The sequence below is a fragment of the Engraulis encrasicolus genome, chromosome 7 (genome assembly GCF_034702125.1).
Source record: "Engraulis encrasicolus isolate BLACKSEA-1 chromosome 7, IST_EnEncr_1.0, whole genome shotgun sequence".
In the NCBI taxonomy this organism is placed as follows: Eukaryota; Metazoa; Chordata; class Actinopteri; order Clupeiformes; family Engraulidae; genus Engraulis; species Engraulis encrasicolus.
The window spans coordinates 50,890,144-50,905,954 of NC_085863.1; the positions used below are offsets into that span (position 1 = coordinate 50,890,144).

A 15,811-nucleotide genomic window follows, 5' to 3' on the forward strand; every position below is an offset into this window, starting at 1 on the left:
GTAAACATTGGCATGGGATGGGATTGGGAGAGGGCAAGGCATTCTTGACATGGTGGTGTCAGCTGCAGAGTCAATAGGCCAGCTTGTTACAGTGTGATGACACCTCTCTATCAGCATCCCTCTCTCCATCCCCCACTCTTCAGAGACACCAGGCTCCATCAGCCTCTCTCTCTCTCCCTCTCTCTCTCTCTCTCTCTCTCTCTCTCTCTCTCTCTCTCCCCCTCTTTTTCTCTATCTCTCTTTCTCCCAGCATGAGGTTCCATTCTTCCTCCCGACTGAGTCCTTATACAGACCAAACATGTGGCCCTCTCAGCTGGGCGCCTTACACAAATAGCATGCAAGGGAAGGCAAAGCAACAAATGCACTGACAGCAGAATATCATACCGTTATCCATTCTGAATCTTCAACTTGTCTAAATGCTTGATGCAGAGATCATCAAAAAGTAAAGTTAGTTACTATGGCATTGCTTGGTTATATTACGGTCTACTGTTGTGTTGGTAATGCTGTGTTTGCCATGTTGTGCAATGTTTCGTCTGTTGAAACTGAACAGTGGGACAATCGCCCTTGCAATAGAATCTTTTACATTCATCATTGACTTCAACATGGCCTCTCACCGTCAGTTCAGTTCATAAACATTACCTGTTCACTTATCATTGAAACAAGTGAAACATTCACCGATGGGGCACATCAAATCCAGCCTTGCTGACTAAGCTTTTAATGGTGTGGTAATGTTTTGGTACAAGTATAGTTCTATGCAAAATGTTTTTGATCTTACCCAAAGTCTCTGCGTTCATGTAAAATCGTTGTCAATCTTCCACTCTTTGAGGTTATGAACTACAGGCACAAAGTAACTGCTTAAGTAAACCACAATACTCCTTCATAGCACCAATCTTTTATTTAAAAATATTTGAGTATTCACTTTCTCTTTAGTACTTTTCACACAAAAAAAATGTTTGCTTGAAGATTACATAAATCATAATCATATCCTTCATTTACAGTAGCAGGTTAAGCTGGGTTGCAGAAGGTCTAAGTTGATGGAAAACAGGGCAACTTTTTGAACAGTGTTTCTGGGCAACGATACGTTGTTTATATAGTATATGTTGACTGTTAGTCACTATAACATTTTTATCAAGAGAACTTTGATCAGCAGCAAACAACTTTTTTTTGGCAACATTGCTCAAAGGTTGCCCTGCGTACCATTACCTTAAATGTTATTGCACATTCACCTTAAAATACCCTCTACTTTTGTAAGTGCATTTCATTTGTACTCAGAGACACCATACTGTCTGTGGAAACCAAGAGATCATCATCTTAGTTTTTTTAAACACTTTAACTAGTTTAAGATAACTAATTAATACAACTGAAAAGGTGTGGTGACTGTTTATGCTGACAAATCTCCACAAGGATGTGTTATAGGATGAGAAAACACCAAAGAGCAACTAAAACATTCAGTCTGGAGCAATATTTGCTCAAAAACCATGAATCATTTTGCTCAGTGCAGTATTGCATTAGGATTGCTTTCAACAGCGCTTCTCTGTGAAGACAGGCCTCTGGCATCTCTTGCCTCGGCTCAGTTCAGCTGAGAAGTTAATGTGCAAGGATCCGTTTGTTCTGAGCGGTCTCTGTGTGTGTGTGTGTGTGTCATTTCTGGAAAAGCCTTTCTTTATTATTTATCCCCAGTCTTTTTGTCTCTCCACAAAGCTTTTCGTCCATTCAAAGGGGACCGCTGCTGCTGCGCCCTCCATCCGTCACATGGCGTGTCAACAGAACCTGGCTCGTCTTGCAGCTGTGCGCGTTGTCTGTAGAAGCCATCGCTATGGTTTCTTCTGTCAGGTGTCGCTATGGTCGCAGGGCCTCCACAAAAGCAAGCCTCTCCCTTATGGAAACAAGGCCTATGTGTTGTGTACTGTGCAAGGCAGCTTGGAGGCCACAGCAGTGTTTTGTTGTCCCAATGTGGCACTGTTTGTGACCTCTTTTCTCTTCTTTTATCCATCTGCCGGTCCTTGTTTATTTTTTCTTGCGTCTTCTGACCCCATCACTCGTGAGTTCACTTACAGACGTACCTCTCCACCGTGCGCTCGCAGTGCTTGCAGGTGACGTAGCAGCACCAGTGGTACTTGCAGTGGCAGCGCTCCACCACATGCTCCGTGTAGGCATTGTAGCCCCTGCCACAGCACATCAGGCCACAGCCGTCGCTGCCACTGGACGTCTTATTGCACTCCCTGGAAAGAAATAAAACGATGAATTCAGCAATATAAATAAAAGTGTGTGTGGGGGGGAGGGGGGGAGAAGAGTCAACTGAGATAAATAAACAATAACATGTCAGTCTCAAGCCTGTTAATTAGACTCTTGACTTCCTCATCTACAGTCTTCTTTTGAGGCTTAGGTTTAAGTGTGATTTTGCAAAGACATTGAATATTTGAGCATTTTCATTTGTAATTGAGATTTTGTCATTGTTAAAAGGCATTAATAAAACCTGTAAATCAGGCACAGGCTGCATCCACCTCTGGCCCAGCAGGCCCACCATAAAAATACCATCTGGTCAACGAGATAGCACACAGTAGGCTTTGAAGGATTGACTCTGCCTCGGGCCAGACAGGTCAGCTTTGAAACAAAGATAGTGGGGGGGGGGTGTCCTTACCTGTCCTGTGTGCCATAGGAGCCGAGTTTGGAGTTGTTATTACAGTAATCAGGTGAGCTGACCAGGTAAACAAGCTCGGCCTCTCGGACAGGTCGCACATCCATCTCCTTAGGAACAAGCTGCCTGCGTGTACCGACAACGCGATGGGTGACCTTTGTGGCTGAGAGGTACTTGGCCTTTAGGTCATCTGCAATATGTCCAATGTCGTACAGGCCCCTCCAGCACGTCTTGACAGAGCATGACCCAGACACGCCGTGACACTTGCACTTTGTGTCCACAGCATCTGCCAGAACCTGCGAAGACGAGATATCTTCTATCAGTATTACAAACCAAATGTGCATAGACGCTGTCATAAATGAGGTCATTCAGTGCAGAAAAGGAGGACGCTCCGTGAACCTACCTGTCTTCCCACTGCATTATTGTGCAGATGCATCAGCCTGAAAGCATGGGGGCCAGATCTACGATTTTTCATGGGCGCGTCGGAGAACGCAGAGCCCATCTGCAGTCCGTAGCCAATGTTGTCGCCACAGCCTCCCCATCGGAAGTCCGGAGAGGCGTGCTCCGCCGGTGCAGGGGCGCACGTGCAGCTCGGGAGCTCTCCGGAGGCGCAAGCCCTCGCGATTGAGTGACTCACCACGGCGGCAGCAAACGCGAATACAAACGCGGACTCCCTGGTACCTACAAAACAATTATGGGTGTAAGTATACATTACCCTTACAGGGGAAAGGTCTAATTTATGGATACGGGTGTACGTGGATTAACAGCGCGCAGGTGTTTTTCCAACATGGAAAAAAACATGCATACCCTTTGCCAAGTCTGGTGTAAAACGAGGCGCACTCTCAATTGACGAGCAGTTCCATCGCATATCCTTGAATGTTGTCTGGCAGGCAGTCTTAGTAATTTTGGCAGCGTGCACTACGCTGTGCATCAGTTCCAAGTTCCTCCGACAGACCTGGAGCTGGTCCGGGGCCAACCCGTCAAGGAGCTTGCAATGGTGCGTCTGATTCCATCCCACTGAACTTCCATTTGCCGAGAGACCCCTGAAAGCACCACAAAACTACAAGTTAACAATGCAGTTGGCAAATAACAGTCTACACGAGTCCCGCTGCACTGATTCATACAGAAGTATCAGAATGAAAGACTTACAGCCAATATATACTGGCACATCCTCGAAACTCCATAATCACCACCAGCAAAAGCAAAAAAGAGTTCTTCATTTTGTGCACCTTGGCCACTCCAGACACAGAAGATGGATGATATAATTGAAACAAGTGTAAATCAACACCGGTTACCTACACACAGCACTGATCACCTCTACTGTTCTCACGAACTGATGAGACAGTTTCAAAACAGACACCACCAGCGAGTCTTTTTTTATCCACCCAGCCCCTATGTGAACCACGCCCATCCCAACTCAGAGAATCCACTTCAGGTAGGCCTACATCTGCACTTCCTCTGACCTTTTGCTGTGTGATATTAATTCCACCAGAATTGGGAATTTTGTTTAGCAAAATCTTACATAGGCCTACACCTACATGTGTAAACATGTCATATTGCCATCTAAAACACCAATAGGCGTAAGTAGGCTTATCATGCGAACCAAGTCAACCAAACAATTTCTTGGTGAATGATTTTCAAGCATGGAAGCTATGCACAGACTATCTCTCAAGTCAGTTAGAGCCATTGTTTGCCAATATCCTTGCCAATTCATTTAGGCCTGTTGTATGGTTGGTATAGGCAAGCTTAAAGGCCGAGCAATATTACGCACTCACAAGCCAATGTGTACTCGTCATTAATAGTCGATACGCAACTGAAAGTATGCATAGACTACTTTGTTAATCCTTTCCGTATTTCGAAACAAAGTTTCATTTGGTAGTAGGCCCAGACGGTGACAAAATCAGTGTTAGACCGAATGGTCGATTGGTTGGCCTATGTGTGGAGCAATTAGCAGGCCTTAGGCCTAAGTCTTTTGAAGATTTCTTTTGAGACGGGATCTACAACATGGACATTTACATCACAACGGATTTAGTTAGTTCTCTAGTTATAGCCTAATCCCGTTCGTCGTTCCATTCATATGCTCATGGAGGCTCTCCAGAGCCTCTCCAAGTGACGCATCTTCACAGGCAAGCAGTGTCAGTGGCATAAGACAGGAGGCAATGCTCTCGCTCCTCTTATTGATACCACGCAGGGTTCAAATACATTCGTCATTGCATTCCACTGTGAGATTAAGTACGCTTGCATTTTTACGCGCAGGCATTTTTACGCACAAGCCTACAAACACCGTTGTCTTGTGAGTGGGTTTTAAATTGGAATATAGGGTTGACCAAGGACTTTGGGAAGGTAGCGTACTACAACAACGCTATAATAATGAAGCCTCGAAGGCTATGTGTCTTAAAACAATAGTTTTATCGGTTATCCGCGTCCTGCTTAGAACTAGCCTAAACAATCAGTCAAATTGTGCCGTTTTCTTTTCCTTGATTTCAATGAACGTGATCCTGGTTCAACGTTTTCTGTTAGCCTATTATAGTAATCGTGACAAATTCCCATCTCTGTCGTGCTGTTCTAGCTTGCCTGGTTGCAAAAGCATGGACACGCTTCCCCTATCGACGAATCCGAATCATGAAAATATGCGAAGAACATCACACGGAATTGTTGAAGTGTTGTGTTGTAGACAATATTATGTGAAGACACAACTCACCAACTACTGCACACTCTAACTACTGTAAATTTCCCTGGCATGCACGCGGCTCGTTGGTCTAGGGGTATGATTCTCGCTTAGGGTGCGAGAGGTCCCGGGTTCAAATCCCGGACGAGCCCTTACTTTTTCAAACCGTTCGTGTTTTCAAGGTTTGCAGGTTTTTAAACAGGAGGAAATGGCAAGTTTGTTTTGCCTGTTTGTGTGGTGCACGTTAAATTGCCTGGGTTTATCCTCGCGAGAGAAGCGTATGTGAATGTCACCGTAGAAAACCTAAAGCCCAAAGCAAAACAACTGGGTGGGGAAGGCGATGATTGATGTGCGCAACGCTTCCCCATGGCCACAAAACAAACCCTACCACAATTTGTTTTTACCAATACAAACTAATTAACTTTTTCAGCCCTTTCATCACCTATCAGTCCTTCCATTGCGCAACACAGCACAGTCCTGTCCTCTCAACCTGTGAATTTTGAAACATTGATTTGCCCAGTTTTTACTCTGTTTTTACAACATGATTAAATATAAAATCTTTATGGGTGAACGAAAGACAGAGGGGAAGAGGGAAGGGTCAGGCGAGTTAGGGGATCTTGAATTCATTATCTGTATGTGGTCTGAGAGCAGGATTAGCTGTTGAAAGGTTCCCAGGGGCTGTATCATAGAGAGAGGATTACCACTCCTAATCACACTCATTCACACATATGAGAGATAGAGAGAATGCCTGTTTACTTAATTTCTGTAGCTCCCCTTTTAAGTTTAGGTGAATAGTACTCTGCTCAAGAAGTGAGGAGTTATCTCTGGAGAGGCCGCCCTTATAATCTCAATGGCAGCTGCCCAGGTGGCACAGAAACCTGCTGAACACTGAAACCCTCTCAGATTGTATATATGGTAGCCTATCCTGTTAATTCTGCATCATTTTGACATGGGGATATAGACTGCCATGCAGACAATAAAGCAGCCTGTTCATGTGATTGGAAACAAAGTCCCCATATTCTCACAAGAGCTTTCTGTTGAAATTGACATGGAATGGATGGAAACCACTGGATGCTGTGTGTGTGTGTGTGTGTGTGTGTGTGTGTGTGTGTGTGTGTGTGTGTGTGTGTGTGTGTGTGTGTGTGTGTGTGTGTGTGTGTGTGTGTGTGTGTGTGTGTGTGTGTGTGTGTGTGTGTGTGTGTAGGCCAATTCAAGTGGTCAAGAGTCAAGATTAGTCTGTTTTGTCCCACAAATATTGTCAACTCAACATTTAGCCCAAGTGATTTTCAAACGAAGACGAAAAACGTATTTTTGAAACGTCATGTTCATGAGGAGAATTACAGCTGGTGAGTTGTTTCTTCATTGGATTTTTCCGCTGGACAGAATTCTTTCAGTTTCTTTCACCAGCAGTTTACATGAGGCAGAACTCGTTTTGAAAGGAAGTAAATTCAACACCCTCTGATCATTTGTGTATTTCAAACTTTTTTTAGTCTTGGTCTTCCTCTCTGATTGGGAAATCTTTTTTTCTCAGGCTGAGGAAACTCGTGGGTCTGCATTGTTGTGCTTGGGCCTCTGTGAAATCACGGCAAAAAGGTGAGGTGGGATTCATGTTTATGAAAGCCAGGGAGTCTGGTAGTCAAGGAAGGCAAGGGGCTAGTTCTTCCTGTAGAGCCTAACTGCTACCCCAATTCCGTATTCCCCTTTCCTCCACACACCCTCCCACCTACCCACCCCCAATCAGGGCAGGATTAATTCACAGGTTAGATATGGCTGTAGCCTAGGGGCCCCCACCTGCCAGGGGACCCTCAACTGGCCAAAGGAAGGAAAAACTCGATAATTGCCAAAAGCTGTATTGAAAAAAAAACATCTGATGTGTCAAATACAGCTTTAAATCTTGATCATACTCCACTTCACAATTGCTAGACAAGTTATCCAGAGATCTAAATTTGAACACCTGCTAACAAGCCAAATGCTGGTGAAAAGTCAGTTTGGCTGGTAGAAAATAAAGCTTAGGCTATGACCCATTAGTGAGTGTGTGTTAGTGGCTAGTTTGGCTGATGATGAAAAAAGTTCATTAAAGCCCTGATGTTATCCTTAATTCCTATCTGGGAATTAAGATGCAGACTATGTGATTTTGTTGCAGAATTTGACTTTCATGGGGGCCTCCATCAAGCTGTAGCCTAGGGGCCCCTGGCCATCTTAATCCGGCCCTGTCCCCCAATCACCCAAGTTCACACAGACACACACACCCTCCTTGGGGACCCCCAATATACATACAGAGGACTGTGTATTGGATGTGTAGAGGCCAAGAAGCCAGACATCCAGTCATCAAAGCGCTAGCCTTTGAGATGCGTAGGCCCTGCACTGTCAAGAGGTGATACCGAATTCAATGCTCCTCGCCACTGATCCAGCCCTATCAAACATATCAAACAGGTTACACCACTGATCACATTCCTTTGATTGTTGGAAATATTTAACAAACACTGAGAATGACCTTTATCTTTGTTTACAGACGGTGTGTAGTCAGAAGGTGTATTGTACAAAGTGATGTGATGATGTGTGAGGAAACATGTCATGTTTCATCATGTTAGGCACAGTATATCCCCCTCATTTGCCTATTGCAAAATACATAGTGTTGTATATTCTAAAATGTTGTGTCATAGTATTGCGGTTATAAGGATATGTTAATGTAAATTTCCATTACATACCCATACACATACATATCATTGCTAGCAGAAAAAAAGATCTTTCCAATCAAGACTCTGTTTGCATATAGTAGGCCTATATGGATATTTTTGTAAACGCATCTGTTAGGGCCTTTTGTTTACACACAAACAGACTTTTAGTCCCTAAAACGGATTTTTTTTTTAAACCAGAGTTTTGTGTTTGTTAATGGGATCTAAATGTAAAAATATTTTCTGAACTGTTTAGCAATGATTGCCTGGCTTGTTCCAATGATTTGCCTGCTGTTCTGAAGGCTGGTGTATGATTAATACATGTACATGGTTGCTGGTAATGGTGTCAGCCCGACTCAAGGGTCTTATCTTGTTAACAGACTGACTTGACAGTTTTTTTGTTAGCCAAGAAACCCACTTATGTAAAGGATGTCCACTTGATCTTTTCCGTGACCTTTTAGCCACAACAACAGAATACACAGAATTGGTTTCACTCAATTTCACACCCCTTCTCTGCAGCCAAGCATAACACAGATCCTTTGTGTGGATCAATATCCCTGATGGATTGAGCGTGTGAACAAGGGAAAACGGCCTGTCACAATTGGTACCATAGGAATTTATTTAACTCCATGGCTGATAATCCAAGGCGAAAAACTCAGCAAAACTCTTTCATTGGCCAGCAGCCCTAAGCAAAACCTTCAGACTCGGACTGCATTGCAACCATGGATTTGAAAAAGGCCAAAGTCACACAATAAAAAAATGGCATTTTCTCTCTATAATAATGCAGGACAAAATCATGCATCATCATGGAAAAATACATATTACTAAGATCTGCACACCAAAGGGTCTCTTTACTACATACATTGTTATTATTTTATTATGTAATAAATGCTATGCTGTTGTTCTTTATATATTACAATTTCAGTATGAATTGATTTGATATAGAATTATAGAATATAATCCAGCAGCAGAAAAGGCCTCTTATATTATGAAGACCTCTCCCCTTGTTTTGTCATATGTATTATCCATTTACTAACATAGAGCCACTGTTCAAGGTAGGTGTCTTACAACAACTTTCTCACCTGTGCCTCTCATGATTCAATCAGATCACATTGTGATTGAGTGCAGTAATGCTTTATCCATTGTATTGTTGGAAGCCGTGCAAGAAATCTGACAAGGTCTGTTGTTTAAGGGCATTTTTTTTTGCTTCTGGTACAGATTCGTAATGCTTTTGTTTGTGTCAGAAGGCAAATGGCTAAAATTACAAATGCAGGGTGAAAAAAGTCAATTGAAGCCATCTGTCCAACACAAACTTCAATCAAACGAATAAAGAGAGCTGCAGCAAACACTATAAAGGTGTATTTCTGAAGTTGTCCACCAAGAGGCGCTCCATCCCTATTACTGTAAGCAGCAGTGCAAAATGAGAAAAGACCAAGAACACATGATGGCCGAAATAATGGAGATGTCACATACTAGTACAGCTCCCTATAAATACCACTCTGACACAAAAGGTCTGATAAAGGCAACAATCGGTAACACTTTATTTAATGTGATCAACATTAGGATGTGAAGTAACCAGCCTAAGAATAAATTGTCATTCTATTTTTGGAATGGCAAGTTGATAATGTTTATATGACATATGACAACAGTCATAAACATCAATCAGAAATTAAATGTTACAATTTTTTTATAATGTCATTGTTGAAGATATTTTTTGCTCTTTTAGATTTCATTAATGACAGGATAGTTTGAGAGAGAGAGACAGGAAACATTTGGGAGAGAGAGACAGGGAAGGGTTGGCAAATGACCCTGGCTGGAATCGAAGCCAGGTCGACCACATAGTAGAAGAGTGCCCTACCATTAAGCCACGGTAGGGCCTGTAATGTCATTGTTACAAGACAAGATGGTTACAACACACTCTTATGTAGACCACGCCAAAGAAATTGTTACAGAGCGTTCCACATTCAGGGAGACAAGTCAAGCCTGTAAGAGTGTATGTAAGTTTTGATAGCACTACCTTTTCATTAGTATGTGATTGATTGTAATGTATTTATTTACGTATGTGACTTTGCAAAATACTCTTACTTACAATTGTAGGTCTATGGGTGAACAGGCCAGAATGCAGAACATTTAAGAGTGAGAAAGAAACAATTTAATAGTATATAAAAAATCAGATCCATTTACAAAACCAACCAAACAGAATTCTATTTATGTACATTATTTACACCCACAATACAGTATACAAATGTACATTATTTTCAGCAAAACAGGATAACAAATATACCATATTTACCTACAATATCACAGACACATAAAAAATATAACTATGTAAAAGATTCAACGGAAAACTATTAGGAGAGGAGATGCCCGCAGGGACATTTTGTAGTAGACATTTTTTTTTTTACGACTGACGGCATATTGAAACAAATGTTCATCGCGTTCACATTCAAAGCTCCTTGTACAATGCTTTCAGTGAAAAAAAAATGTCCTGACCTTCCATTAGCTGAGGCCAAAATGTTAATACCATTTCAGGCACTTCTTCGTACAAATGATTCCTGATAGATTCTTCTGTGGCCAGCGCTATAGTGTGGAAGGCCTCTACCCTTTTTCGCCAGCTGCTCACCACAAAAATGAAGAAAGAAAGAAATGAAAAGAAAAGAAAGAAACGTTAGGTATTGTGAAAAAAGGGGGAGTAGAGGGCCACAGATCCAACGTTGTGCACCTGTTTGCTATTTGAACAGTCTTTAATCACGCGCACACCTACCCCGACTCGCCCTGGCTGTCTCGCCACTTAGTGTGAATGTATGTCTTCTGCGGACGGTTTTCTATCCAGCAGCTGGCTGGCATTGTCGGCTTAAGAGAGAGAGAGCCAGGGTTAGAGACTGGAGAAGAGCCAGTGTTGAATAAGCTCTCTATGTGCTATCTAGCTATATATTATAAATACATATGGGTGTTAGTGAGGGGAAGAGCTTCATACTGACTAGTAGCAAAGATGGTAGGCTACATACACTATGTCTCTTTTCCACTGCCGTTTTTCTGGTAGGCCTACAGCTCGACACAGCACAACTCGGCCGCCACTTTTTGCTTTTTCGAATAGGCACGACACAGCTCAATCGTAAAGCAAAAAGTGCCGGCCGAGTTGCGCTGGGTCGAGCTGTAGGCCTTCCAGAAAAACTTCAGTGGAAAAGAGGCAGTACAGTATGCCAAGATACCTCATTGTAGTTCATGTCTATAGTAACTAAATGGGGCCTTCAAACTGTGTACACCACCTCAAAGAAAGCTAATGAAACCAAAATGGAGAATCATAGGGCTTCTACAGTACCGCTGTATCTTTTTGAAATGGGCACGGAGAAGAATTTGGAGACTGTGGTACGAAAATCAAAATATCAAAAATCATAATCATCATATTCAAAACTGGACATCTACAGTATTTTTTAGAAATACTGGAAATGAGGGAAAATATGTGAGAAATAAGGCTTTGGAATATTTTGTGAAAATCTTTATCTTTGGGAAATTCTTGGTAACACTTTATTTTAGGGATACATCTATAAGCACTAGTACATACAATGTTAATGCCTGCATAAGTACTAAGCAAATGCTAAGACCTACTAGGTCCTTACTAAGGTTAAATTGGTAATAAATCCCTTATTGTGCATGAACAAGACATTTGCGAATACATGCTTAACAAATGTCTGATTTTGCTTAGTACATGCCTTACAAGTTACTTATACAGGCACATTGTATGTATTAGTGCTAATGGCTAATAGCTAAAATAAAGTGTTACCAAATTCTTCAGTAGAGACCTCAAAAGCCCCATCTATAAACTATAGGCCTTGCATGCGACAGTGGTTCCAGGAAGTAATTCGTCATGGACAAGGATGTTGTCATAGTTACCATCTCTGCTAGTAGTTCATCTAACTGATTTAGGCCATAATTGCATATCCATAGGCTTAGTTACAATGCTGGGTTATACATGACTGAGTTGAGTTACAGACCATTTCTGATTATAGCTAAGCAGCACAACAGGAGTACAGAGCTGTATAGAGTATGTATGTATGTATGGGTGTGCATGCACATGGGAGTGATCCGAGTTCAAACCAGGCTAATAGGACATGAGGAAACATGGCCATGGTCGCATGCATTCCTTCACTGGGAATTCGTTCATTATCCGTCTTAAATAACCTTGCTTCGGAGAGAGAGAGAGAGAGAGAGAGAGAGAGAGAGAGAGAGAGAGAGAGAGAGAGAGAGAGAGAGAGAGAGAGAACAAAAAAAGAGAGAGCGCTTGATAGCCGACACGACATTGTATTGTGTTCGCTCGTCTGCACAGTCGACTTGTAGAGTCGTGCACGCTTGTCTCAATTTACGTACAATTCCTTCTGCTGGTCTTGTGGTTACTTGCATGTCGCTGTGAAATGACACGCGCTCGCTCCGCTGGCAAGCCATTGCGTGCATCTCCATTACGTCAGTTGCCATCACTACTTTATGATTACTGTCAAAGGATTCCCAACGAGCTCGTCAGGATGCCCCGGAGAGAGGGGGGAGGGAGAGGGAGAGAGGGGCAGAGCATTGGAATCCCTTCACACGCCCAGGGCAGAGACGGGTCGGGTGAGTCCAGGCGAGGTGAGACGTGGAGTGGGCAGGAAAGGGGAGCAGTTGGCCTACAGCCGGAGGTGGAAGTGGGTTTAATAGCATACAAAAGGCAAAAGGGGAGGTGAAGTAGGGTGTGTGTGTGTGTGTGTGTGTGTGTTTGTGTGTGTGTGTGTGTGTGTGTGCGTGTGTTGCTGTTGCCCTTTCCAACTTTTTGGATTCCAGGACTCACCGCCCTACAGACAGTGACGACAGGAAGCCAGAGGTGAGAGGGGCGTGTCTGTGGTCTGGTGGGCGTGCAGCGGTATAACAGGTGAGTCTGTGTTTATGTTCAGGGATGAACACCCAGTGCCTCCATAAGGCGGATGCTGTTTGGTTGTCTGGTTTTAAGTGTGGTTGGGTCATGGGGTTGAGGGGTTATAAGGAAGCAGAGTTGTGTAAAGTACGGTACAAGTAGAAGTACTGCTACTAGTTGCAGCTATGTAACATCATACTACTGGTGTTGTAATTACATCCGTAACAGCACTTCTACTCATAATTTACACAACTGTGTTGGGAAGGGTGTGGATGACTTGTGGTCGTAGCCAGGAGGGGACAGCATATGGATGTAGGCGTGTGATGGTGCCTTGCCCGGTAGTGAGTGCTTAAGCGATGTGGTTATCATGGACTTTAAATCTCTTGGAGACTTGGTCTGACCAAGAGCATAACAATGGACATTTTCCAAAAACAGCATGGTTGACCCGCCTCCATTGGTCTGCTACTGGTTGTTTGCTTCCTGACAAAGTGGGAGGAGTTCCCGATTTTTCTGGCGCTCATAAAGGATATTTGTATTGCTCCTGCCCTGACTAGAAGCAACACTGAAGATGTTGCTTCACTAGAGGGGCGCTGCCTCGCTAGGGGGGTGTACTCTATGTCAAATGAAAAGTCTCAAAGGGAGCATTCCCCCCTGACAGGTGTAAGGAGAGGGGAGTGATCGTAGACGTCAGGGTAGGGGACTAGGCACACGGTAATCAGAAGCAGAGTCAGCTTTAGCACCCAAGCACTGATCTTAGGCATGAATGGATTTCGGATGAGTGGTTTTGATGCACCCAGCAGCACCCAAACTTTGACCTACCAGGTGAACTGTGCATCTCGTCTTGGATAGGTTTGGGTGGGGAGGTGTTATGTAGAAGAAAAGGGCGTTAGAAACTGCCCAGGATGTTGGTGTGATAAGTAATAGAGGATATGAATAGTTTGGAGTAAGGGAGTTGTAGTGATGGTAGGTGGGCCCTGCCGGGCCGTATGCTGACTAAGAAGGTGCTGTGGTACGGAATATGGAATCTGTGTGCGTTGGAGTGGGACGTGGGGAGGGGTTGTAGTGGTGTGTTAGATGTGCCCGCCTGGTTGAGCATCTCCCAGGCCTATGCTGCCTAAGACAGTGCTGTGGTTGGGAATAAGGATTTGGATGGAGAGAAGAGGGGTTCGCAACAGTGTGCAGGACCTCAGTGAGTGAGTGTGAGTCTCCCAGGCGTAAACCGCCTAACAAGGAGGTGTGGTAAGGAGAAGGGAATCTGGTTAGATGTTAGACTGGGGGCTGCAGTGGTGTTAGGTGTGTCTCCTGGGCTGTGCGTCTCTCAGGAGTATGCTGCCTAAAACGGTGGTATAGTAAGGAATAGGAGATTTGGAGAGGCTGTAGTAACTTTAGGTGTGCCCCACAGGTTGTGCGTCTCCAAAAGTGTATGCTGCCTTACAAGGTGGCATGGTTGGGAATAGGGACACTGAAATGGACTTTAGAGTGCAGTGATGTTAGAGATACCTCCCTGGGCTGTGCGGTCCCCCAGGCGTATACCAAGGAGGTGGTATAGTAAGGGATAGGAGATTTTGGAGGGGTGGTAGTGATGTTAGGTGTGGCCCCCGGGCTGTGCGTCCCCAAGCCGTATGCTGCCCAGGAAGGTGGTGTGGTTGGTCATGCTGATGGACGTGTCCTCGTACACCATGCGGATGGAGATCTTCTGCCGGGCGCGCAGCACGCACACGCCGGCCGTGTAGCAGGTGTTGAACTTGCGCTGGCCCGTCTCGATGCTGCGCGTGCAGCGCAGGAACGGCGTCTTGTCCACCATCACCTCGTAGCTGGCGATGTCCGTGAAGTTCAGGTAATATACCTAGCACGCACACGCACACGCATTGGCCAGCCACAAACACACACACATTGCCCATCCACAAACACACACACATTGCCCACACACACACACACACACACACACACACATACACACACAGCAGACATACCACAAGGACAAAATACAGAATCTTTGAAGAAAGAGCTCTGGGAAGGTACGTAGTTAATATTATTGTTGGTAGTTACTAGTAGTGTAGTTTTACTATATTATTTAGAATTCCAACTTTCACAAAAATATAATTTGGACTCCTCCAGGGTTCTGTGATGTCAGAGCTGAAATCAACTGGCTAGAACTAGAAGCCAGAACCCGAACACTCTACAATAAACCCAATCTAAACCAACCCAAACTAAACCAACCCAAACTAAGCCAACCCAAACGCCACTCACAAAAACTAAAAAAAACGGAGGCCCGCCAGCACCCAGACATCACCCCGACACAGCTGTGAAACCCTTCACCTTGGTTTCATCGCACAGCTGCAAGAGCTGCTCACACAGCCTAACCCAAAACATACGGGGAGAGACGACATGCGTTTGTGGCTTTGGGGAGACACAGATGTGGCTAGATTTTATTTTTGGGGAGGGCGGGGGGTTGTGGAGGATATGTTGGAGGGGGGTGTTCATGTCTGTGTGCGTGTGTGTTTGGTGGTGGTGGTGGAGGGGGTAGTAGTGCAGTAAAGGTGGAATGGGGTGGGGTAGGGTATTTGCGGGAAGGGGCAGTGGTCGATGGGGAGCTGAGTGGTGTTGGTTCGAGGGGGTGGAGACAGGACAGTGGTGCAGCAGTGGATATTGGTGGCAAGGGGGTATTGGGTGGTGGGTGTGAGTGGTAAGGGGTGGACACGGTAGGGGGGAGGGTAGTTTATAGATCAAAACCATCTACATGCAGTCTGTCAAAATACTACGGCTGTGGAAGGGGAACTTGTTTGGTTTCTTTAAGGTCGACGCTTGTCAATGCCTGCAACATAAAACTCTGAATCGAATGCATCAAACGGCTCGAATGCCGCTGCGTTACTGAAGCCAAATGTTTTGCAGTCTGCTGAGGTTTGGGCAGGAATGCTGCACGAGGAGGAAGATGAGGAGAGAAGAAA

At 44.3% G+C, this 15,811-nt stretch overlaps 2 protein-coding genes and 1 non-coding gene across 4 annotated transcripts in view; 1 reads left to right on the forward strand and 2 right to left on the reverse strand.

The window, feature by feature from the left end:
- Nucleotides 1-957: 957 nt before the first annotated feature.
- wnt11f2 (wnt 11, family member 2) lies at nucleotides 958-4,193 on the reverse strand. The gene is made up of 5 exons (XM_063202266.1): nucleotides 4,177-4,193; nucleotides 3,446-3,681; nucleotides 3,042-3,319; nucleotides 2,642-2,934; nucleotides 958-2,222 (listed from the first exon to the last, which is right to left on the reverse strand). The coding sequence occupies exons 1-5, from the start codon at nucleotides 4,191-4,193 to the stop codon at nucleotides 2,048-2,050; spliced, it is 999 nt and encodes a 332-aa protein (XP_063058336.1). The 3' UTR covers nucleotides 958-2,047.
- A 1,193-nt stretch (nucleotides 4,194-5,386) lies between these two features.
- On the forward strand, nucleotides 5,387-5,458 carry trnap-agg (transfer RNA proline (anticodon AGG)). Its single transcript has one exon. It is a non-coding gene; the product is annotated as a tRNA-Pro (tRNA).
- A 6,568-nt stretch (nucleotides 5,459-12,026) lies between these two features.
- Nucleotides 12,027-15,811, reverse strand: part of eda (ectodysplasin A) — a 110,455-nt gene continuing 106,670 nt past the window's right edge. For both annotated transcript variants that reach the window (XM_063203888.1, XM_063203887.1), the window contains exon 8: nucleotides 12,027-14,709. In XM_063203888.1, coding sequence (XP_063059958.1) covers nucleotides 14,449-14,709 — 261 coding nt within the window. In that variant the 3' untranslated portion in view covers nucleotides 12,027-14,448. The remainder of the gene's footprint in view (nucleotides 14,710-15,811) is intronic.